We start from the raw sequence: 25414 nt of genomic DNA, 5'->3' as shown, positions 1-25414 counted from the left end.
CCCTTCCTTATTTCCTGTGTTCGGCCATCTCTGCCAGCACATTCCCCTCATCACCACTCTCTGCAGTATTTCGGGGCAGCGAGCTGAGCAACTCCCAGACCAGGGAGTGATGTGATGCAGCCTGTCAGCAAACTCTCAATGGTGTTCTGGTCTGGACTCTCAAAATGTCCTTAGTTTCCTCAGGAAATAAGGCTGCTGACGAGCCTCCTTCACCACCAAGGTGTGTGTGTGAGCTGACCAGGAGAGGTCATGGGTTATGTGCACACTGAGAAACTGACCCTTTCAACATCTGTCTCTCCAATGTGGGAGCAATGTTTTGCTCGCATTGAGAGAGAAGCTATTGCCATGGCGCCAGCTGAGTAACCTCACCTCCTCCTCTATGTAGGTAGGCCATCTCATCGTTGTCTGTGATGATGCCCAGGATGGTAAAATCTGAAAACTTGATGAGGACATTAGAACTGTCATTGGCTGCACAATCATTTACTTGAGACAACCAGTGACTGTTCATCCAAAGATTGCCTTCACAGTGATTACACATGCATTTATATTAGGTCTTTACAGCTTTTGCTGATTGCCTACACGCTAAAAACGAGACTTCAAAATGTAAACGTCTTGTGACCATACTTTAAACACATTTTCTGCTTTGCACTTTGTGAATCTGTTACACACTTAATGCAAAACACAACAGTTTTTTACTGTACATTAGACACTTAGTTAAAAATGAGATTTACTGTAAAATACAAAACATACTGGCCCCGGCCGTGGCTGGGGCACCTGCACCGTATGCCGGCGACCCGGGTTCGATTCCCGCCCCGTGGTCCTTTCCGGATCCCACCCCGACTCTCTCTCCCACTCGCTTCCTGTCATTCTTCACTGTCCTGTCATTAAAGGCATAAAAAGGGCAAAAAAGTATACTTTAAAAAATAAAATACAAAACATACTGGTACATTGACATTTGCAAAACTGGAAATACCCACCCACATACCTGAAAACTGAACATCAATCAGTCTGAGCCTTAGCACTACAAATAGACCTCAGGTTAGCCACTGGGCACCTGCACATTGTGTACCTATTTCACAGTTTTGTATTTGCCCCTTAACTCCCCATTTTGAAAACCTGTCGAAGAATTATTTTCAGCGTGACAGTGTAAACCACATGCCTGCATGTCTCTTCTGCAGTGAAAGAGGCATGCAGAGACATTGAGGTCAGGTCAGTTCAAGGGCGGATGGATACATGATAAGGTGACATTTCCCCCATTTCCTAGCATGGGAGGACATGTTTGATGTTGATGAGGTGACTGTATGTGGACAGATCCGGGATCTGTAAATCTGCCATCCCATTCTTTGCAATTATGTATATATTTTTTTTACCATATTGTAGTTTTTTTATTTGATTACAGTACAGTCACATACACTACTGTATTCATTACTGTTTTTTGTTGTAAAACTTGCAGCCATAAAAAGTTAAATAACCTTCACTTATTTGCCTAACCTACTTACTAACTTACCACCTAATGCCATTGAAAATGTACACATTTCACATATATTCCAAGACACCACAGGACAGATCCCTAGTCATTCAAAACATGGCTTTATTGTTACATTTACAGTACATGACCATCACATATAAATTAAAATAAAAAATGACATGGAAGCCCTTTAGATGTTCTTCCCTTGTACATCTGTAACATGGCACACGTTGGGCATGTGGACAGATATATAGACTACAAGAAAGCAGCTCTGTATCCAATCCCCATCAGGTACATTCTAGGTTGTGTGTGTGCATATGTGATTGTGTATGTTTGTGTGTTTGTCACATTCTATAACCTAATGCACCCACATCAGCACACAAGTGAGTCAACAGTTACAAAAAAAACCCACAACTGTTCTGTGTATACCTGTCAGTAGAAAAAACAAATCACAGATTGGCAGTCACCTGTGCATGGCCTTATGCATGAAATTCCCTGTGTGTTTCATGTATTTTATGTAGCATCTTTTTGTAGCATATGTAGCGTATGGAATGCCAAAACACTGTCTTGTTGAGGGAGTGGGGTAAACCACATGGTATGTACACCAAGTAGTATGACTATAATCAATCATCATTGTCTCTTAATACAAGTGAGGAATGAGTAAAAACAGTAACTCAGGGGGTAAATGGACCTGAATACACATACACACACAACAGGAAAAGTTTGTGTGCTTTACTGTGAGTCAAAACCATAGACCACACAAAGAAGTGGAGGCCTTACTTTATTTTAGTCTTTGTTACAATCTACTTATTCAATGCACGTCTCAGTAATTTCCTGCCTAAGACCCGAGGTTTATACACTGGTTTTGATCTATCTCTTCAGCTATGAGGTTATAATACACAAGGGCTGGCTATAGAAGGCAATAAGCTAGGCTGTCTTCTTTTCTTCATTCTTCTTTCTGATTAAAGCACTGATCAGATTGTGATTCATTGGGCCTCTGGGCACTGCGGTTAATACATGGATGTGGTTATTTGCATAAAACACTGTCCTGCGGCCTATATGCGTTGCAGTTGGTACATGGGAAATTACTTCAAACTATTAACAAAGTAACAAGAACACAAAGCCTCCTTGAAAAATAAAGTGAAACTATATAAAATCTGAGTTAACCAAAAGAATGACCAAATGATTTGATTTCATTATGTCTTATGAATTAAAGACTACCAGAAATAGGACGGGTCTGTAATCATGGTTAAAAGAATGGGTCTATCATATGCCTATACAGCTCGTTGCCTAGCATCCCATTCTACATGCTCTTCACTAAGAGGTGAGATGTGTCTCCCTAGGTACCTTAAACCAACTACTCTTTTAGGTTTTTCCCCAATCTCTCAACTATAAATGGCAAATGGTAGCACTGACGTCAAGTCTCAGCCTCGTTGACATTGAACTGTTTGAGGACACAGTGGCGATGGGTGATATCTATACTGAGGAGGACAATGGTCCTCCCAATGACCCAAGTACATTGTTTGTGTTGAGGAGCCTGAGCGGCAGGATGGGGAGAGTAAGACACACGTGCGGAGAGAACCTTAATACCATTTCCCAGCTCTGGTGCTTTTAAGAAAGGACAGAGATAGCACTCAACCCAATTTGTCTATGGTGTTTTCTATATATTTTGTTAATATATATATATATATACATTCCACATGATATCACTCTAGTAATGTACAATGAGCATTGTGTTCTGATGCACTGCTGATTCCCACTGTGGTAATCTGCCCTCCTCTCATTCCCCCACCCTCTCTCTCTTTCCCTCTATTTCCCTCCCTCTGTTTCTCTCTCACTAACCAGGACAATTCCTCCGTCTGTGAGGTCTTGGCTAAGATTGGTGTGGGGGAGCTGCAATGCACTGGAGAGTCCGAGAGAGTCCAGATCAGGTCAGGGCCAGCTATGCTTGTGGCTCGAGAGATCTAAGTTAACTTACTCTGAGGCAGTCGTGTAGTCTAGTTAGCTGTAGTGGGTATACTGTGATTAACCCCAAATGTTAATACTGTACGTATCCTTGCTCATTTTAAGTATACTGAGCTTGTGATGCTTTTTAAGAGGGTATACTGCGTAGTCACGTGAACTACATCACTGCTGTGAGGGTAAGTCACTAAACCACGTACTTGGAATGACCCCCCCTCTTTAGGGCTGTTAGTGTGATCCAGAAACAGGGGTTGGAGCCCATTTTACAAAAACAAAACAGATTATAAATAAAAAGTCAAACAAATAAAACAAATAAAGTCAAGCTTTCCTAAGGTGCTAGGCGAAACAACGACAGGACACGTGTGAAGCTGCGGTCTCCATTTCGTTTCTCAGAGCGCTCTGGAGAGGTGAGCCAGGTTTGTGTGAGTGACGTGGGAATGTGTTTCCAATGAATCTTATTGCAACATCACCAATCGCAGTGGAAATCTCAGATTATTATCTCCTTTTACAGAGACGGACCTGTTCAAAACCCACAACACACCCTGTAAACCGCGCCAAACTACTACGTGCGAAACTAAGATGGATATCTGACTTCGGGTAACACTCTCTAAGCTGAGCTCTAAGAGGAAGCCAACCTGAGGAAGCCAAGGGCGAAACGAGTCACTCGCTCCTAATAAACAATTAATATTTGACCAGTGAACGCCGATATTCTTTACTTTTTAAACACTCTATAAGCTATTGAGATATCTTGACACTTATCTAAGCCATCACATGAGCAACTTTAATGAGAAATGCACATATTGTGAAAAATTCCTTGCAGAATTTTCTTTTGTAACAGCCAGGTGTGCTCTGTCACAACATATTGTACATGTCTGCATTCAACCGCAAGCAATTCACACACACACACACGTACACTAACAGACATAGGAGCTACTTCATTCTTCAGCACGCTCAGGTGTTGGCGGACGGACAGGTGAGGTTTGATAAGATCATCAGTGCATTCATTCTCTGTTGTCCTGACAACTGGGAGTTAAGCCTTTCAGTGCATTCATCCCCTTGCTGTTGTTATCAGATATAAGTGTGAAGAGTTCACACACACAATATACAAATTCTCTGCAATCAACACCAACAAATAACATCCAAAGATTTTCTACATTCCACCATCACAGACACACTTTTTTTCAAACACCTTCATCATGTTAGACAATTAAACAATCACAGTCTGGTGAAGGAAAAAAGTCCTTTCTCCAGTGGTCACATAGACTTTTAAACACAGACATGTTCAAAAACAACAAAATCTCTGGACGGAGACAGTTGTCTGCACTGTGGTGGTTTGTAAACATTTCTTAAGAAAAGAAGTGGCTTTAACTGGCTTTTGTACACCTATGGCTATGAGATTCACCGTGTGTGTGTCCCTTTAAGATAGTAGTCAAATACAGCGCTAATTACTTTTTCTATTGTTTACTTTTTCTACATTCTACTGCTCTCTCTCTCTTTCACTCACACACAAACACATACACACACACACACACACACTCATACACACATAGAGACATAGGTGTGCGTACATTCAAACACACACATACCATATCTTCAAACACACTTTCATCATGACTTCCTGCCAACACACACACACACACACACACACACACACACACACACACACATGTGGAGAAGGCTTTGTTTACATGTTTACATTTTTACCCAATGGCGTCCACTTGAATGCCATTGTCTTTTCTAACAGCCAGGAAACACCAGACACGTAACTGAAGCGTTCTGTCCATGGGGCGTCTGCTGCACCAATCAGCTTCCACTATAATCAATAGACCTGGCTACATCAGATGTGATAGCAGTGTGTACATTCCAAAATTATTAGACCAGTCCTCTAAAACTATTTTTACGCTCCACGAACGGAGCGCTTCAGTCGCGGACCCGATGTGGCCCAGCTGTGAGTCCAAATCATCTCCTCTTAGATGAAAATGTCTCTGTGGGGTTGTGGACAGGCTTCTTCATGGTCCTCTCATAGGGTCCTCACCTTAAAAGTGATCATACTGCTGAGTGGATAGGTGAGGTTTTGGTTAAAATTGTGTCATTTCTAAGAGGGTTGGGTGGTGGTGGTGGTGGGGGTTATGGAAACATGACTAATATGCTACAGCCATCACTGGCCTCTTGTTGGTCAGTGGTTTGAGATAGAGTAAGTCTTGGGTGGAAAACCTATCATTGGTGGGGGAGGGGGGCTATTACTGGTAATAATGTTCCTGACTGGGGGGTGGGTGGGGTGGTTTACTCAGCCTTGACCCCTTTCGTCATCGTTTTCTCGCTCTTGACGTAGTTCTTGTAGAAGAACCAGACAAAGAGCACCAGATAGCTGAGGTACATGACGGTGCCCGAGACAATGTTGCGCATGTTGCTCGGGCAGACGCGTTCGTCGAGCCAGAGGTGCACGGACAACAGCACCACCAGGCCCATGGCCATCTGCATGATCTGCGAGGCCGTGATGACCATGGCGAGCGGTCGGGGCACGCGCAGGCCGGCGGCGCGGGCTGCGTAGTAGCTGTACATGATGGAGTGGACGCCGTAGTTCATGGTCATGAACCAGCCGCCGCCGGCCACGCGGTCCTTGTAGGAGTACCAGGAGTAGATGAGCACGGTGATGTGGTGGTACCAGTGCAGGAAGATCAGGCGCTGCTTACGCAGTACGATGAACACCGTGTCACCTGCAGACCAGAGAGAGATAGAGAAAGAGAGAGATTATTCTATTAAGTGCCAACTCAGCATCTTTTTTCCATTTCCACAACAGCCATTAAAAGATGAGACTGATGGACACTGGAATGACCATAATATGAGGGGAGATGACAGGGGCGTAGCACCAAATTCTGGGCCCTATGCACAAGTGGTGGCCATGCCCCCCCCCCCCCCAACCAACCACCGGCTGTAAGCATGAAGCATGAGGTTCACAACTAACTAGCCTACTATCTAATCACACATTGAATTAATCTAACAACTCTTATATGTACTGTATAACAGAAAATAATCTTATTACCCAAGACTTCACTGAATTTCTGTTTTATTTGAAGAATGTTTAAAAGCTAGAACATGAAATGAATGAAAACACTTTTGGCTGAGAGAACAGCTATCTATACAAATTGAACACTTTTGGCTGAGAGAACAGCTATCTATAGCTAACTGAGTGTGATGTTTCACAAGTTAGCTTTGCTACTAATTTGACAGCCTTTCCTTATGAACCTATATAACATTGAGCCTACTAAGTTAAGCTATTAGCTCATAATAATTTTCGAATTAGTATAGGCTATTGAAATGTTGTGGTAGGTTATAAATCAGGCATCATGTTATTTCTAATTTTGTGTTAATGCTGTTTTAGCACTGATAATCGCGGATTCGCGGTGGTATTGAAGTGTTTTGTAACCTTCAGGAGTTCATTTCATTTGTAGACTATTGCTTTCACATTGGGCTCACCTTTCTTGGGAAAGAAGGCACTTCTTTCCCTCATTTCTTTTTTTCTCCCTTTCTTGCCTCTCTTTTCTTTTCTGGCAACCGGATTTAGCTTTCTTAGACTTAGACATCTTCACACCGTGACAGTCTGCATTGCCGCTTCGGCAGAATGAACGTTACTTCAAAAATGCGCCTAGCAGGGGAAGGCGGACTGAACCATTTCGTGCAAGGGAGAGGGTGCCTGCCCTCAAACAATGTTGGCTTGGACACAATTTAATACATCAATCAACTGATGCATTTACCCAAAATATTTGCATCTATATTAGTTAATAACATTTATTAAGATCTTTAAATTAAGGAAATTATTTATTATTAAGGAAAATAAAATTCAACTCCTTAGGGGCCCTCCCCCTACTTGGGGCCCGGGTAATTTATTCCCACTTGTCCCCCCACTACGACGCCCTTGGGAGATGACATTGAGATGACACAGAGATGCTATGGCAACAGCCGCCATGACAAACACTCCAGGATGAGTGGAGGAAGGTGGCAGAGATGTGGGCCAGTGAATCAACTGCACTGCAAACTCATAACTCGCTACACACACTACAACCACAATTACAACACGCCACAAACACACACGCCCTAAAAATCATCCTCAGATGTGTGTGTGTGTGTGTGTGTGTGTGTGTGTGTATGTGTGTCTCTGTGTGTGTGTCTAGTCTTACCCAGCTCAGGCAGTTTGCTGAGGACGAACATGTATGCCCAGAACTTGCTGACGGGGGCGCTATAGAAGCTGGTGTCACACACAGACTGCCTGTAGCCCTGCTTCCACAGCACATGCAGCATGTAGCCTCCTGTCCTCAGTGTGGCAATTATACTGTGGAGAGAGAGAGGAAGAGTGGGGGAGAGATATAGAGAAAGAGAGTGAGAGAGAGCAATGGAGAGAGAGAGAGAGAGAGAGAGAGAGAGAGATTAGTTCTCATTATGTTGCTATGATATTACACACTGAGTACATTCTTCTATGTTCTATGGCTACTCTGCATCTAGAGTCACGCTAATTACGTAAGCAACCAGAATTTGGACTTGAATTTGAGAGAGGTAGTGAGAGACCCGAGGAGAAAAGGGGGAGTGATGGAGAGAAAGAGAGAGAGTGGGGTTTAGAGAGGGAAAAGGAAGGAGTAAGAGAAAGATAGAGAAAGAGAAGGGAAGGAGCAAGAGGAGGGGGTTGAAGGGGGAAAGGAGAAAGTGAGAGAGAAAGAGAGAAAGACAGAGAGAGAGTGAAAGAGAGAAAGACAGAGATGAGTTTGGAGAGAGGAAAGGAGGAAGATAGAAAAAGAGAGAGAGTGAAAGAGAGAGATTGGTTTGAAGAAGGGGAAGGAGGAAGAGAGAAAAAGAGAGTAAAAGAGAGATTGGTTTGGAGAGGGGAAAGGAGGAAGTGAGAGAAAGAAAAAGAGGAGGAGGAGCAAGAGATGGATAGAGAGAGAGAAATGAGAAGAGAGAGACCAAGATATAGAGAGAAAGTGACACATGAAATACGAGTGTTGACACCTTATGCCACACCATTTTAGAGTCAGTCAGGTCAGAGAAAGTTTGAATAGCAACAATCTACATTCCATCTCTGAGCTGATCTGACTGGATTTCTGGCATTTCAGACATGTTGCTTGGCTCGATTACAGTGTGAGCAGTTGAACGTACAGTGTGGACGCAGCAATCACGTCTGACTGAAATGTGTTGTGTGAGTTACTATGTAGTATGTGATCAAATAAATACTCAGTGTCTGTCCGGCTTCACACAAACTGTTCAGTGAAAGAACTGGACCTACTCTCACACACCTTATTAAGACAAACAACATCCATTAGCTCTGAATCACTTTGAAATAGTCAATGCATAGCCATATTTATTCTGCTCTTATAAGGTAATTGCTAATACACTGCACATGTTCATATTTAATTTATACTACTCTAAACCACCTTCTGTAAACCAACTGTATACTACTGTCTACACTGCACTATATTTCTTATCTTGTCTATGCACCACCTGTTTATACTTTGTATATCACATTGCACTTTTCTGTTTTTTTGCACTTCTAGTTAGACACAAACTGCATTTCGTTGTCTTTGTACTTGCACTCTGCACAATGACAATAAAGTTGAATCTAATCGAATACAACGGCAGCAGGAATCTGGAACACATAAGGGCTCCCCAGCGCCAAATGAGAATTATTATTCAACAAAAAATGGGGGTAGAGGAGCCCTTCCTGGGGCCTCATTTATAAAGCGTTCTTACGCACAGATTTGATCTTAGACCGTGCGTACGCTCAAATCCATGCCAACGCTTAGATTTATAAAAACCGTCTTTGACGTGGAAAAGTGCTTATCTCCACGTCAGGTTCAAACTTGACGTACGACCATTTCCTTGTGGTAATGCCGGGGTACTGCAAATAATCTGAGGTCTAAGTGCGATGCATTTTCAAAATTCCAAGACCAACGATCTCATGTCTTTCTTTGCCATATGCATGATCAATATCAGAAGATTTTTATAGACGTTTTTGGACGCAGCTTAATGTTTCATGGTTTGGCATAAAACTGCTAATGAGAACTATAGCCCACTTAAGAAAGTGAAAAGACGTACAGCTTACTTATTTCACAATATCTAAAAACAACCCACCAACACCTACGATAGAATGATTGAAACATTCTTACAGGTGATCTAGTATATTTAGTGTTCTCACCAATGTAATATTGACCATCAAATGTCCAATTGCCCTCGTTTAGGAGAGGAAGGCATTCAAAAAGACATTAAAAAAGGCATTCGAACAGTTTGATAATGTTGGAGGTTATTGTGCAGTATTGGGAATATAGGATAGTATTTGATCATACAGTTTTGAATGTTAAAAGTGAATAAACTTTTTTGAAAGGTGGATAAACTCTAATAAGAGGTGGGTAGGCCTAAACTTTATTTCTGAAATTTCAGAGGTGGATAAACTGCGTTTACTCGCGTTTAGCCTCCACTACATCCTAATTTGCGCTCATAGGCCTATTCCCAGCTTCGTAACAGAAAGGTAATATTTGACTGTAAGCTATACAATGTAGGCTATAGATATTTTATATCATATATAGCCTACACAACCAAGGGACGGAAGTTATCCTCTGAAAGCAGGGCATCTTCATATTTAGTGTTGCGTCGGAGTTGCGTAAAGAGGTGCAGAGCGCGCACGTGTTTGCTTTTTTTGACTGGCAGTGCCCAAGATCAGATGACAATACGTGAGTTGAATAATGTAGGATAAAATATAAAGGTAAGCCTAAAGCAAACAATAAAGGACAATGTTTAAGCCATCGGACATTATTGAAAGAAAACGATAGCAAAGATATGCAGAATGAATGAAAAATGACCGGCGAAGGTTACTTTTTCAGCAAAAAATAGCCTACCCTAAAAGAAACGTTAAGCCTACATGACATATCACGCTTATAATTTAGTCCTCTGTTTTGTAGGCTAAATCAGCATATTACCCTGGGTCATATTGGACACGTACAGTAGCCTACTGTACCATAACGTACAGGATTATTTTTCTACAAAGTAGGCCTAAACATAGGCTACTAAATGTTGATTATTCACATTAATGCAAGCAAAATGAATGAAAGCAAGCAGAGGACAATGGACATGGATGCATACGATCTCTTTCCAGAAAGCTTTGCTGAAAAAAACATAATTAGTTAAGCTATTCGAACTGACGCATATAGGCTAGTTAACATGAGATGGCATTGGCTAGGCCTATAGTAATGTTTTTAATATTTTTACATAGGCTACAGCTTTTAGGCCATTGATTTCATTACAACATATTCTAATGATATTGATGAGGGGGTGTTTACAAGGCGGAGACCTAAAACCATCCTGCTACGCACAAGTTGACGTTCATTTGTGATTTATAATGGGCACATCTGGAAGGGTGGGGTACGCACGTTTTTTGTGCGTACGCACGTTTTCTCTGAATCACACGTACGATCATTTCAGAAATGATCTAAGATCAAATGAAGGATGGTTTCTACGCAACCCTTTTATAAATGAGGCCCCTGGACTCTAAAGTTTGGTTAAGTCAGAGGTGCTCTTTGGATGGGAACTAAATGCCAAGAATCAAAAAACTCCAAGGCACTCTCTATTGAAAAAGTTAAAAAGCCTTTATTATCATGGCTTGGTCAAGTTAACCTTCTAAAAAACTCCAATGCGTTTCGGCTACATGCCTTCTTCCGGGAGTTAGGCCGAAGAGAATTGAGAATTATTATTATCAAAACTTTGGATAACAAGACCTCTCCATTGAGGTTGTCTTCTCTAGTGTATTCAGAGCCATTCTTAGAAATGCAGGAACACTACATGCTCTTTCCGCTGACAAAGGGCTCTTTATGTGAACAGTAGGAGAACAAGAGGAGTCTTATTGGTTTGAGTGTCCTTTAAGAGATTCTGGACCCAGCACATCAGGGACACTACTCTTCCGTGTTGGTGTTGAACTTGTAGGTGGAGAAATGTGGTATGCTGCATTAGAATGTGTGTTAGGGCTGCTCAATTACCAATGATTTTGGAAAGGCTAACCATTTCCTTTTTTTTTTGGGTGGGGGTATGTCTTTAATCAGACAGGACAGTGAAGAGGCTAAGAGGAAGTGAGTGGGCAAGATAGATGGGGTGTGTTCAGGAAATGACCCGGGTCGAACTCGAACCAAAAGCAAAGGGGTACAATGTTTTTATACCTCAGCAAATATCAGGATTGCGGAAAAATAACAGTTGCATCTCATTGCATTATGGCTTTCATAATCATTGGAAGTCATATTTGAAATTCGATTAGATGCAGAGCCCTAATGTATGATGGAGCGACATCATTACAAGTGAGCATGTGCTCAGACTACCATACTAACAAGCCTGGCTCTTTAGTGCAGTATGCAGACCTCTCTCTCTCTCTCTGTCTATCTATCTCACTTTGGTAAAGTATGCAAAAAAAACAATGATAACAATCTTCTGGTGAATACAAGTGTGCCAGTGACTGCATTTCCTTATTTAAGGGTGTGGTTTGTTTCAGCACGACAGTAATAGATCAGAGGGGCACTTAAATTCGCAAACATAGGTTAGAGCAAGTTCGCTGCAAACGTTCGCCTCTGTTCAAGGAATTTGAACACACCTCAGAAGCCAGGATGGCAGAGTATTGAAATCAGAATTAATGTCTTATGATTTTTATAGTTATTAGCAGTTTATGTCCTTATGCTACTTAATACTTCATCCATATGTTTACAGTCAGAATTATGATTGGATAGAAGAATTCGACTGTTATTGTGTTATTCCACATATGACATGACTTACAGTATCATTTGATTCTGTTCCTGTACCGTTCCTGAATATATTTTTGTGTGGCTAAATCTTCAGAGATAAGGAGAATGTCATGTTTTTGTTGGGTGTCACAGTTCTGCATGCATGCATCCCTGCATCAGCAGCTATCTGCTCTGGATTGCCAGGGTGGCACTAATCAGGGTCTGATTCAGTGTGGTCCACGTAAACTGGGATGACCAATGTCATCTCTCGGCAACCTGGAATGATACTTAAACGCTGACTCCTTACTTCTTCAGTGAGATCAGATGGTGGATCTTTATGTGAAGGCATGCTGTCTCTCCCTTGATGTGCGTCATTGTGAATAAATCTCCATACCTGATTTTTTTCCCTACCATTGCCTGACTGGGTGTTCTGCATGCATCTGTGGTATCAAAATTACCATCAGTTTGCATGCATGATGTGTGTGTGTGTGTGTAAAAGTGCTCATTGATCTCTCATCTGCCCTATCAATCTTGAACAAAAAAAAGCAAAAGATGAGAAGATCAGTGCTGACTACGAGTGGCCATTTCCCAGATCTCGTAACATGACACTGTCAAACATGTATGCGCATGCGGGCGCGCACACACTCACACAAACAAATCAGATACATTCTGTATAAACAAGGAAATGCATAGTCACTACCAGAGCAGTGAGGGGGCAGGGCGTAGTGTTGTCACAATACCAAAATGATGACTTCAATATTCTTCAGATTTCAATATTGAAACAATACAGCAGAAAAAACCTTAAACACCACCTATATCAGTAACAGCCCTAGACATCAAAACATGGAATTTTAGATTCTTTCATAATAAGTATGGCTTTTAGTAGAACCTGATTAAACCACCCCACCGATTAGTCTCCACTTCTATGTGTGCATACATTATGTGTGTGTGTGTGTGTGTGTGTGTGCCACGCGCGCGTGTGTGAGGGGCTGGTGGGGGAGTGAGTTATGCTAGTCATGTTTTGGAGATTAGGATTACACAGGCACTCAGCAAGAGGGCATAACAGCCTCGGCTCACAAAATGTGTGTGCGAGTGTGTGTGTGTGAGTGCATGTGTGTGCGTGTTCTAGAAGTATCTGTGAGGATACATCCATTTTTTCTATGTGTGTACATGCGTATAAAAGTGATTGTGTGCACTCAGACCACACTCCCCCTGTCTGAGTAAATGGGTTAAAGCAGCCATTAGACACATGGGCCTGGTCCAAATGCAGCACTTTACAGCCCCAAAAGCTTTAGCACAGCACAGAGTAGCTACTGCTGCTGACCAGGCCAATGAGTTCACCCTTCAACACACTCAATGGAACAGGAACAGAAACAGCACTTCAAGATGGAGGACTTCACTCCATTAATACATCAAGTGTATTATAAACTGTATACCTTTATGGATATGTAGTGTATGTATTCCACATCTGTGATGATCTCACAAGCTATGGCTAAAGGATATGTATTATGTATGTATGTATGTATGTATGTGTAAATAACTCACAGATGGAGAGGAATAGAGTGAGGAAGAGAGAGAGAGAGAGAGCGAGAGAGAAAGAGAGAGAGAGGGAGCTGACTCTGAAACTCCAGTTTGACCTAATTTAGCTTGAGAATGGCAAGACCACATCATAGCACGTGTGTTTAAAGCCTTTCCCTTTGAATATGCACCTGCCAAAAATAGAGGACTAGAGTAGACGGCCTACTCTACAACATGCTTTGTCTGAAAGTAGTTGGAAGACTGACGTTTATTTGGAAACTTTGATAAGCCCAGTCTATCAGACATAATAGTATCTGGTTTGCTATCAGCAGAGAGGGCTAATGAAGACCTTTGGAGCGGATCAACTGACCTTGGGGTGAACTAACTCAAAAAGAACTGTTGTAACATTGTGAATGTGTGTTTGATGTGTGCATGCGATATATGTGTCGAGTGTGTGTGCGTGTTTTCGTGGCGGTGAGTGCCTTGTGTGGCTGTGTCTCTGTGTGTGTATTCTTACCTGAACACAGCCAGACTGAGCGACCACAGAACCAGAGGTGCGCGTAGGTTCAACTTGGGCCTCTCTCGCATGTAAAGCCTGCCAGCAAAGATCACAGCTGCATACATCGCACATACCACAAACGACTGTGTCCTGTTAGATCATAGCACACACACACACAAACACACACACAGGGAGAGAGAGAAAGATAGGAAGAGGTTAACAACACTCATTTACATGCTTTTTACACTGTATTGCACACAATGCATTAACATTATCCAATACATCAAATCCTCACATATCCCTAAAAATTAACAACATCCCATACATCAAATCCTCACATTTCACTAGAAATGAACAACATCCAATACATCAAATCCTCACATTTCACTAGAAATGAACAACATCCCATACATCAAATCCTCACATTTCACTAGAAATGAACAACATCCAATATATCAAATCCTCATATTTCACTAGAAATGAACAACATCCAATACATCAAATCCTCATATTTCACTAGAAATGAACAACATCCAATACATCAAATCCTCATATTTCACTAGAAATGAACAACATCCCATACATCAAATCCTCACATTTCACTAAAAAGAAAACAGCGATGCAAGCATGAAGGAGAGAGAGAGAGAGTGAGAGAGACGGGGAATCAGCAAACCTAACCCAGAAGTTCATTCATTGTGTATTTTCTCTCTTCCTCTCATCAGCTTATCTTTGTGTGTCCCATTACAAATGACAGTGTTTCCCACAGAATTGGATTCAATTTGTGGCGGTAGCTGACTTGGACAAGGGTGGGGGGGGGGGGGTAGCAGTTTTGAACAAATTTGCGCAGCAATTAAAAACATAGAATATTTATGTGTGGCGGCCGATTTTTATTTTGTGGCGCCCCGCCACAGATTAGTCAATGTATGGGAAACACTGAATGATTTATCTCTAAAGGCCCTATAAGCCTACATAAGCCCTAATACACCAAGTGCAAATCTAACGTGAAAAACTCTCTCAAAGTGCCAACAGAGCCACTGCCCAGGCTGCAAGGCCTTCCTAAATGCTTGATGCATGGGACACACTCTGACATCCAGGCTACATCAGGTATGTAACTGAAAGCGCTGCGTTTCAATTAACAGTGTGTGTGTGCGCATGCGTGTGTGTGTTTATGTGTGTGTGTGTGTATTTGTGTGTATGATGCATGCATGTAAGCCCCCGCTGTCGACTTCAAGGCAGCGTTGCGACCGTCGACTTCAAGGCACCTAACCCTAACCCTTGCCTAGCCATAGTATCGGAACTCTCCCTATTACCGTCGGTCCCGTATTTCCGCCGTCTTGCGTGTATGTCACTTAATATCCATTTCTATACAAACCAAGACGGCGGATTCCTAAAGAAACGCAAGCACCCACACCATAGGTGTATCTAAATTAGCTATGTACCAAAAATGACATTTTACCGTGACTCGAAGAGCTGTAAACAGTGTTGTAAGGCTGCGTGTACACATACGCATGGAGCTCCAGTGGAATTTTAATTTCATAACGAGAATTCTCGGTCTAACCGTTCATGTGCCGTTGAAACGGCGTAAATAGGCGATCCATCAGGCCAGCACTATAACTCTGAGCATGGTAAACAAAATCAGATATTTCAGGCAGTGTTAAGAACCAAACCAGATTTTGTTCAAATCTACACACCTATGGCTACTGAAAAATGTAAGGTTCATTTAGCAAATGTTATTTTGAAGTGTTAAAAAACATTGTTGTTTTAGAATTTCCGAACAAAAGTGGTGATAATTGGGGGTGTTACGATACCTTCCATGCAGCGATGCCTGGAAGACGACGTTGGGGGCTTAAAACACCAAAGGCCTATCATGCCTGGTGCATTATAGTGGAAGTTAATTGCTGCAGCATATACGCTTCAGTTACGTGCCTGGTATAGACCTTTCACACAAAATCCGTATTTGGACCCTGAACAAACTGATCAACATCTTGGACAATGAGTGTCATCCACTCCACAGCACGACTGAGGAAGTCATTCATCCCCAGGGCCATTGAACTGTTCAATGCATCACTTAAGGGAAGAGGAGAAATAGACTTCTCCGCATAGTCTGTCTGCCTCTTCACCACCTCCATGTCTTGAACTGTCTGTCCACTAGCCACTTTACTATTGTTTTCTGCCTCACGTGCTTTATTAGCACATGCACAACCCCTCCCTCCATGCCACAGCCGAACTGTGACCACACTTATACCTTTCTTAATATAGTTATTTATACATAGATATATAGACTTTATTCTTGCACTGTTGCACTGTTTGACTTACTCATTTGCACCATCACCATGACACTCATTCACAAAAAGCACCTTACCTTACCTTATGCACAGAGGACCACATGCTCAATCCCTGCTTCAGTCATTGCAAGCGTACCTGATTGATTAATCACCCACTATGTGGATACTGTTTTTTAGAATTGATTTAGATTAAGTTTTATTTTAGTATATTTAGTATATTATTTATCTTCTACAGTCCTTATTGCTTAGTTGTGTTTTTTTTATATTATATACTTTTAATTACTTTTTCTGCTGTTAGTGAATGTGTGTGTGTATGTCTGTATGCTACTGTGACCTTGAATTTCCCCTAGGGATCAATAAAGTATCTATCTATCTATCTATCTATCTATCTATCTATCTAAATTCCTGATTGGATATCTGAAGTTCATTGACATCTCTTTGACTGTATTCTGATTGGGACATTTTGAAAGCTTGCCAATCAGATAATTCCTTCACTTGAAGTATGTGTTTGTATAGTGGGTGTGTAACACTTCTACATAGGATTGTAAAAAAGAGATTGACTACAACCACCTACATCTGTTACGTCAAGGCTTATCTTTCCCAGGATAACTTCAAAGTGATTGTTCACAATGCGTGTTGCATACTACATCCAAACTCCCACCCCCTTTTTACTAAGTTTCCATAAACCAAACATTTCCATAGACCAATATGTCATAATGTCATATGATCAAATTCCATGACTTCCATAACTTTCAATTCACTTAATACATTTCCCAAGCAAGCAAAGTGGTATTTTAAAGTAAATGACTTTTCCAGGATTCCTTTGACCACTACAAATGTACTTTTGACCAGCAAGCACAATTAAGAGAGGGCCAGCCCAGTCTATGGCATAAAGCCAAACACACATCAATGGACAACTCAACTACATCTTTAGGCTACACATTTCTTTAAAAAACAACAACAGATGTTTGGGTCAGTCGACTTTTGTGTCATTTGTGTCCATCAATCTGTCCCGCCACAATAATGAACAGAAAACTGAAAAGTTGTGTGCTGTGTGACCATAAGCTGCATTTCAGACTGTGTGAGCTCCTTGGCTCATGCCACTCTACCCTCTGGTCCAGCTGGCACCTTGCCAGCACTCAGTGAAGCAAGCGAGGCAGAGAGAGGAAGAGAGAGAGGCACATTTGTAAAAGGAGGACCTCTAACTATATGAATGGACTGGGTGACTGCAATTAGTCACACTACTGCAATCACAAATGGTAGAAAATATGCCTTCCATTTTTTTTACAGATTTGTGACATTCTGTCATTTAGCAAACACTATCATACAAAACAACTGTTATGTTACTTCTGTGGAAAAAAAATGTATTTGTCTGCTCCCCTTTGAGCATTTGTTTTGTGCCACACAATCAAGACAAATTCCATGTGACAGCCCACTTGGCACTAACACCTACCTCAGATTCAGATTCTCCATTATCCTACTGTAACAAACATGTAGCTTCTACACTGAAGCTGCACACTGTGTGTGTGTGTGTGTGTGTGTGCATGTGTTTGCTCAGTGTGTGACTATCCAACCTGGAGGTGGTAAATACATTAACATTTGATCCAAAACGACTAACAAAATTAGGATCAAGGTTCAAACTATATTAAAAATGGTGCCATACACCTTTACAAACACATACAAGGCATATCTGTTCAACATGCACTTCGTTTATGGTTTGTATATTGTATATGTTTATTTTTTATTAGGCTATTGATTTAATTGGCATTTTTGCTTATTATTGCTATTCTCCTTAATGTAGTCTTACCAACCTTTAAATTGTTTACTGTTAAATTTAACTATTGTATTGTTGTTATTTGTATGTCGCTTTGGACAGAAGTGTCTGCCAAATCCCGTAACCATAACCATAACAAACACTACTGGTGTCATACACCATAACAAACAGTACTGGTGCCATACACCTTTACAAACACTGATGATGCCATACACCTTTACCATAGCCGTGGGAAGTGCTGCCGCACCCCATGCAGGAAAGCACGCGTATTTATGTGTCATACCACTCACGATCAGAAAAAAAAGAAGCTCTCTGTCCCCCTGTCTATTATTCTATTATGCACTAAAAAAATGTTACATTAGACCTGGGAGATCTAAACAAAAACTAAACAAATTAACAAAACAAACCTGAGGGAGATATCCTATGACGCTAGCTTTATGGTACGACAATATGCCATATTAAGTAGCTGAATATTACCGTGAGTTTCCCAAGGAGCTGAACACGGGCCGCCTCAATCTTCAGCTTAAAATGATGCATAGTGTTATCGGGGAGTCTCGGTGCACCACGGTGAAAGGTGGCATGGATATTGAGTAAGCTCCATCCACAAACAAGAGCTCTCTTCAGCGAGGTAGATGAACTTATTCATCTGTGTCTTTGCGTGCCTGTTTCAGTGGCCTCCTCAGAGCGTTCTTTCTCTTCTTTTTGAAAATGTAGGTTAAAGGCTACACTGTGCGTTTATGATGTCAGCATTTGTTGTAGGCTATATTTGTGATATGTGGATCAATTTAATGTAGGCTAGCATACAGGCTTGGAATTTTACCATTCTGGGGGCAAAGCCACTTGGCCTTCAGTTGGGCATATTTGGTGGGGGGCACAAAGGCCACATGTCAGGGCACCAAGGCCAAAGTTAACTATACAGTAGTAGGCTATAAAAATGATCAAAGTTGTATTTAGCCTATTCACTGCAGTAGACCTGCATCACTGTATGAAACATTCCAAAAACATGAAACATGACATATTACATATAACTGTAAATCATCTGATCATCTAATAAAAACAGATATCTAGGCTATAGATAACATTTATTTTATATTTGGCCTGTTATGAAATCATGTATTGAACAATTTAAATGTAGCACAGCTCAGCTTTAAGAAACTCAAATAGCCTAGATGCATGCTTAGCATTTTGTGATCATTAAGGCTACTTTCACAAACTCTTAGTCAGCTGTCCTCTGATTTACCAATATCTAGGCGATATTTGTAACATTTATTTTGTATTTGGCCCGTTATGAAATCATGTGGAACAATTTAAACACATTGTAAAACGTAAAGCCCAAATTTGGTGACATCCATGCATGTCGAAATTTACTGCAAATTCAAAACTGGATTATTCTGGAACGGCTAACTGTACAGGGGACTGCTTTACACCTTTGTGTTCGGTAAGGTCTGCTGTTTATTCTGATATTATGGTGGTTTGTCATGTGTTAAAAGAAGGGTTCGTGAAGTATTCCACTGAGATGAATGGGTAGGGCGATCATGGACGCAAAACCTTCAGTAGAATGTATGATTAAATTGAATTATATTATTTACTTTTCTCGCGAACCGTTCAACACAGCAATTATCGGCTAACATCGTTTAAAAGCTGAGAAAAAGCTCTTTCATGTGATACTTGTGATGTCTGTGTGATGAATAGGCTACTTCGCGAGTAGTTCAACTGAGAAGAATGGGTGAATTTGGACGCACTTTCTTGCGCTGTCACTTTCTCCACTGCGTAAAAGACTAAATTAATTTGCGCTGTGAATGCTAAGATTATTTTGACAGGACACAGGCTAAATAAAAATCGCTATTAGTAGGACACAAAGCAGAATATTGAAAGAAGGGGGCACCAAGGCCACCGTGGCCTGTAAACCTATGATTTTCAAAGGGGCTTTACGGCCAACGCAAGGGGCTACGACGGCCATGGCCGTCATGGCCGCCGTGAAATTCCTTCCCTGCTAGCATATGAATATTGCGTTGTGTAGGCCTATGTTATGCATATGTTTTGAGTCAATGTGCTCTGTCTAATATGCTGTGCGATAGGGTCTTTAGCCTGTTTTGACACCCATGTCAGAAGCGTCAATAATTATTAAGTTTTATTAATGTTGGTGTTCAACAGTTTTATATTTCACGTGTTCACCGTCGATTTCGGTGCAAGGCTACAGCAACTTTGTTACCTTACTAGTGTAGCGTCAGATAGCAGACGGTTACTTTGTTTGCGTTAGTATCAATCTGTGGTTTGCAACATTTTGTCGCATTTTTTCTGTAGTGTAGCCATAATGTTCTTGACAGTGATGTATGCCTGCCTGTGCTGTGTGTCACGCAATGCCAGTATGTTGTTGTCCATTAGCAGAGAAAGGCGTTTAAATAAAATACAATAACTTTTTTTAACCCCCCCCCCCCGACTACAGCACCCCCAACCAAAACTCACTTCCCACGGCCCTGACCTTTACAAACAGTACTGGTGCCATACACCTTTACAAACACTGATGATGCCATACACCTTTACAAACACTGATGATGCCATACACCTTTACAAACAGTACTGGTGCCATACACCTTTACAAACAGTACTGGTGCCATACACCTTTACAAACACTAATGATGCCACACACCTTCAGCAGTGTCACTAGAACACCATTCACGTGATGTTGAGCCTGGACTGGTGCCAGATGCCATAAAGGACTGGAGGCCAAGGTGTGTGGCCTTACACACAGTTGGAGAGAGCAGGAGTGAAACAGTCAAGGAACACTTCTGTTTTTTGTGTGTCAGTGTGTGCGTGTGTATGAATGGATTTGTGAACAGATTTGTCAAATATTCTTGTGTGTACTTGTGTGTGTGTGTGTGTGTGTGTGTGTGTGTGTGTGTGTGTGTGTACATGAAGGATGAATGTGCAAGGCCTCTGTATAGCATGCCTTCATATAAGCCTACAGGGTCCTTAAAGAGACCTGAGAAACCTTCCCCATTGTCCAGACTGGTACACTGGCCTCAGCTCAGCTCTAGTGGGTAAGCTGTAGGCTGCAGTGGTGGGAGATCACTGGCAGGGTCGAATGAATCACATTCCCATTCAGTCATTTCAACATGTAATCTGCATTGTGCTGACTGCGGTTCGGCACCTCAAAATGGGGAGGCCCTGGGTGTGCTATCTTCTATCTGTACTCTCTAGCACGTCTTTTTAAGGTGTTTAAGTTGTTTACACACTGCACTGCTGTATTGCCATTACAAACAGATGTTTGTGTACACCTATTCACTAAGGCCTTTGGCCTCTAACCCCGCTCCCCTTCCCCTCCTTTGTTAAGCGACCTTGAGTATCTTGAAAGACACTATATAAAAGCAAGCTATTATTATTATTATTATTACAGTATTATTATCCAAAAGTGAACTGAAACACATTTTTATAATTTCATATCTAATCAGTGTGTGCATTCCCTGAGTCCATTGGTAGACATCAGTATATGCATCCACTAGATTGCCGATGTCCTTGAACAAGACTGTGATGCAATGCTATGATGCTGTGAAACTGCATGCAGAAAGACAAAAAATTATATGTTTACGTATCTACTGGACACAAAAGCTCGGGTTATGTCCTTGATAATAACCAAATGTAACAGTATCATGTGCCGGCTAAAATATTTTGCCTGCTTTAACTGAACACGGACCCTGACACGGATATAAACAGACCTGTTCTATGAGTGCAGACTCCTTTCCTGCCCTCAGCTGCTAAGGCGTTACGCCCAATAAGGTCAGGTGACGCAGGTTACACCTGGCCAAATATGGTTCCTTATCTGTCCTTACATCAACACTGGTCACTAAACGAGTTGACATTTCAGTCAGTTCATCAATAAATCGGTTGTCGTTTGTTAAGTGTGCAGTGTTGTGCTATTTTATCTTTTTCTTAATCTTATTCATAATATTAACTTGTACTAATTGCTGATTGTACAGTAGAGTGCGTCTTCTCTTCGCTATCATTTTTCTAACTAAGATCTCTCCAGGGTTCCCACAAATCAAATTTAATTTACTTTTTATTACTTTTCAAGTGCTTTCCTGACCCAATTACATCTCATTCATGGACCCAACATGGCATAGTTTGAGACACGGCTCAAGGTAACCTTTCTGATACAAAAAACACACACAAAAATAGGAAAACCAGCTGGCTTTACAGAAGTTCACAGAATTACACATTATGCTGTGTTACAAGTGATGTAAGCTATGTGACACAAAGTATACAAATTCAAGTAATTCCTGTAATCTATCAAAGCCGTGATTTTTGTCTGAAATTCACAAGCTTTCAAGAATTTCAAGGACCCTTGGAAACCATCCTTCTCTCGTTCTCTTTCTCTCTATTGCAATCTCTCTCTATCTCGCTCCTTCTTCCTCTCTTTTTTCTCTCCCTATTGCAATCGCTCTCTCCCTGTACTGTTCTCTCACCCCTCACTTTCTCTAAACCACAATGACTGAATGGTGAGCTGGCTCGCAGGGGTAATGTGAGTTGACTGTGTCCCCTATCCTCCGGATTGATGGGAGGGAGGGTAAAGCAGATAAATTGGAAGAGAGACAGAGAGATAGAGAGAAGCAGAGGGAGGAAAAGAGAAGGTGAAGTCTGATATAAAGTAAGGGGGAAGTAAAAAGGCATTCAGAATTTTGTAACAAAAGACAGAGGAATGCGAAGAGGAATAGAGTGGCAGGAGAGAGACAACAGGAAGAAAATTAAAATGACAGAAAGAGTTATAGACAGAAAAAAGAGAATATGCCTAGGTGAAAATGAAATACAGTTTCACTTAATTTTTGGATTTAGCCTAATAATTGTATGCTAACAGTATTTACACATTCCTGCAATTCCTACACTGCAGTTTTGGAGGAATTGTTTCATTGCTACAGTTCATATGCAGGAAATGCAATATTTTGGACAAATAAATGCATTGCGCTACATAGTGCTGCATTTAACTGCAGAACTCCAATATTTTGGACAATGAAAATATATGGTACTGCATTGTAGTCTACTTCAGAAGAACGGCAGTATAACGAATTCCTCTGCTGAACAAATCAAACCGTAACTGGAGCAGACAGAAGGAAATACATTGTAAAAAAAAATATTTCGCAACGTTTCTGTTTTCCTGTGCCCTCAGGCTGGGGCAAGGCACTTTCAAAGAAAATTAATTCGCACTGCCAATAGATGCACCCAGGCGTGGAATTGAAACGTTGTCTGATTGCTTATTTATGCAAGCAGCCGCAAACCCTACTCTACCCTTATCTGGGACAGAGTTGAAGAAGACAGAGCAATTAGCACTGGGTCAAAGAACCTGGGTGGTTCGGACTGCGGAGCAATCAGGTACCTGACGTCACGAGCACGTCGTCCGGTGGACTTATGTAACCCCCAGAAATAATTAAATAAATGTCTGACAAAGTAAAAGGAACTATAACCGGTTGAGATAAACTATAATCTCTAGCGAAGTAGCCTGTCAGGCAAAAAGTCAAGAACAGAAATAAGTTTTATTTTTAAAAAGCGCTCATAAGAAGTTAGATAGATGGGTTATGACAAACAATCAGACATCCTGGCCTGTAGAATACAACCAAATTCGAACTGATGTATTCAGCACCAGTTGAGCGAAGTTAATCGCGACTCACAACACTGAAATGTTCTGAAAAATGATTACAGAAGAATGATCTCACTAAAAATGCCGTTTACCTGGCTAGACTAGCCTACTATGACCGAAGCCAAGGGCACAGTTGAACTCATGCTGCGCAGCAGAATGAATATGAAGGAAGCGGTAAATCGTTTCTCCCTGAACAGATATGATGTCCCTGTCGTTAGATCAGTTACCAGCTTTAGATCATTACTCACCAATTTTCCTGCATCCATTCGAATGCCGCCTTTTCGTCGAAAAACCTCTCAAATTCATACTCATCTAGGGGGACACTATCCGTCTCGTTCATCTTTACGCTGCTATCGGACAAGTCAGTTTCTATTAGCAGAATCTCCCTCGTGTGTCTGAGCCGGCGAATGCTACCCTGCAAACAGTAAAACAAGCCCCTAACAAAGATTTCTTCTTCCCTACTGAATATAGAACGTGATTGTATTCTCAAAGATGTAGTATCGGATTCTGCTCCCTCCAGCACTCCCTCGACAACTCAATGACAACCAGCACAGCTTGGCAGGCACGCTGGACCAGCGGATGTCCTCTGTCTCCCGCTCCGCGAAACAGCAAGGGGGCGAAAGTGATGTTAACGTAGGGGGAGGAGTTAAACTCACTGTACCCTGGTCCACTCACCTCATTGGCTGGCTAGTGGTCTCCGCAGCAACTTTCTGTCTGTTCTCATGCAATGCTCCATTTGCCCACAATCCCCTGACTTTTAATGTCCCACGTGAAGTATGCGTGTTTGTATGTGTGAGTTTGCTCCTGAACCATGAGCGCGTGCGTGTCCTGTAAACTGCCAACTAATCCATTTACCTTTCCATCGATATTGATTTATTACCTCTGATGGCAGCCATGTGCATTCTCTCATTGTGGCCTGATGCATAAACCCTATTGTGGGAAAATGAATTGCAACCCATGCAAAAAAAATAACATATCCACATGCAGCTTGAACATATTCCAGTATGTTATATAAATATATTTCCATGCATTTTTATTTCAAAATATGAGTAAATATTCAATATTGGCACCTTATATTTTCTGCATTAAATATATTCAGCATGGACTTTCATGCAAGATATCCATTTTGGGTCCCACATATACTTGCATGCATTTTTGTAGCCTACTATATATTTATTATATTTTTTCCCCTTGATTGTACTGTATGGGAAGCTTCCTTTCAATGGGATTGACACATGTACGTGCTGGGGGGTGGGCTACAGGACACATGAACATTTAAAAATGAATGCGTGAATCAATTATTTGAAAATAAAATATGTTTAAAAGTAATACTATAGAAGTTGGTAGTGTCGTGGAAAATTAACCACTTTCTCGAACCTCCAATCTCAATAAGCACTCTGATGTCAAAGGACCCGAAGGAGAACACCAAGACGAGAGATGCTGAAGACTGTTGATTCTTTATTTGCCGTCTTGCAGTGAAGATACAATTCTAACAGCGTCAGGACTGGACCGTCAGGCAAGGGCGTAGGTTTTGG

At 41.4% G+C, this 25414-nt stretch overlaps 1 protein-coding gene across 1 annotated transcript; it reads right to left on the bottom strand.

The window, feature by feature from the left end:
- Window positions 1-1573: 1573 nt before the first annotated feature.
- On the bottom strand, window positions 1574-24480 carry LOC143137835 (very long chain fatty acid elongase 6-like). Its single transcript, XM_076298164.1, has 4 exons — window positions 24128-24480; window positions 14210-14341; window positions 7609-7760; window positions 1574-6147 (listed from the first exon to the last, which is right to left on the bottom strand). The coding sequence occupies exons 1-4, from the start codon at window positions 24217-24219 to the stop codon at window positions 5714-5716; spliced, it is 810 nt and encodes a 269-aa protein (XP_076154279.1). The 5' UTR covers window positions 24220-24480; the 3' UTR covers window positions 1574-5713.
- Between the last annotated feature and the right edge of the window lie 934 nt (window positions 24481-25414).

Source organism: Alosa pseudoharengus, unplaced genomic scaffold, assembly GCF_046254945.1.
Source record: "Alosa pseudoharengus isolate Yale_2024_CS ecotype anadromous, Long Island Sound unplaced genomic scaffold, YU_APseudo_1.1 YU_APseudo_1.1_scf_21, whole genome shotgun sequence".
Taxonomy (NCBI): Eukaryota; Metazoa; Chordata; class Actinopteri; order Clupeiformes; family Clupeidae; genus Alosa; species Alosa pseudoharengus.
This window is presented reverse-complemented; position numbering and strand designations above follow the sequence as displayed.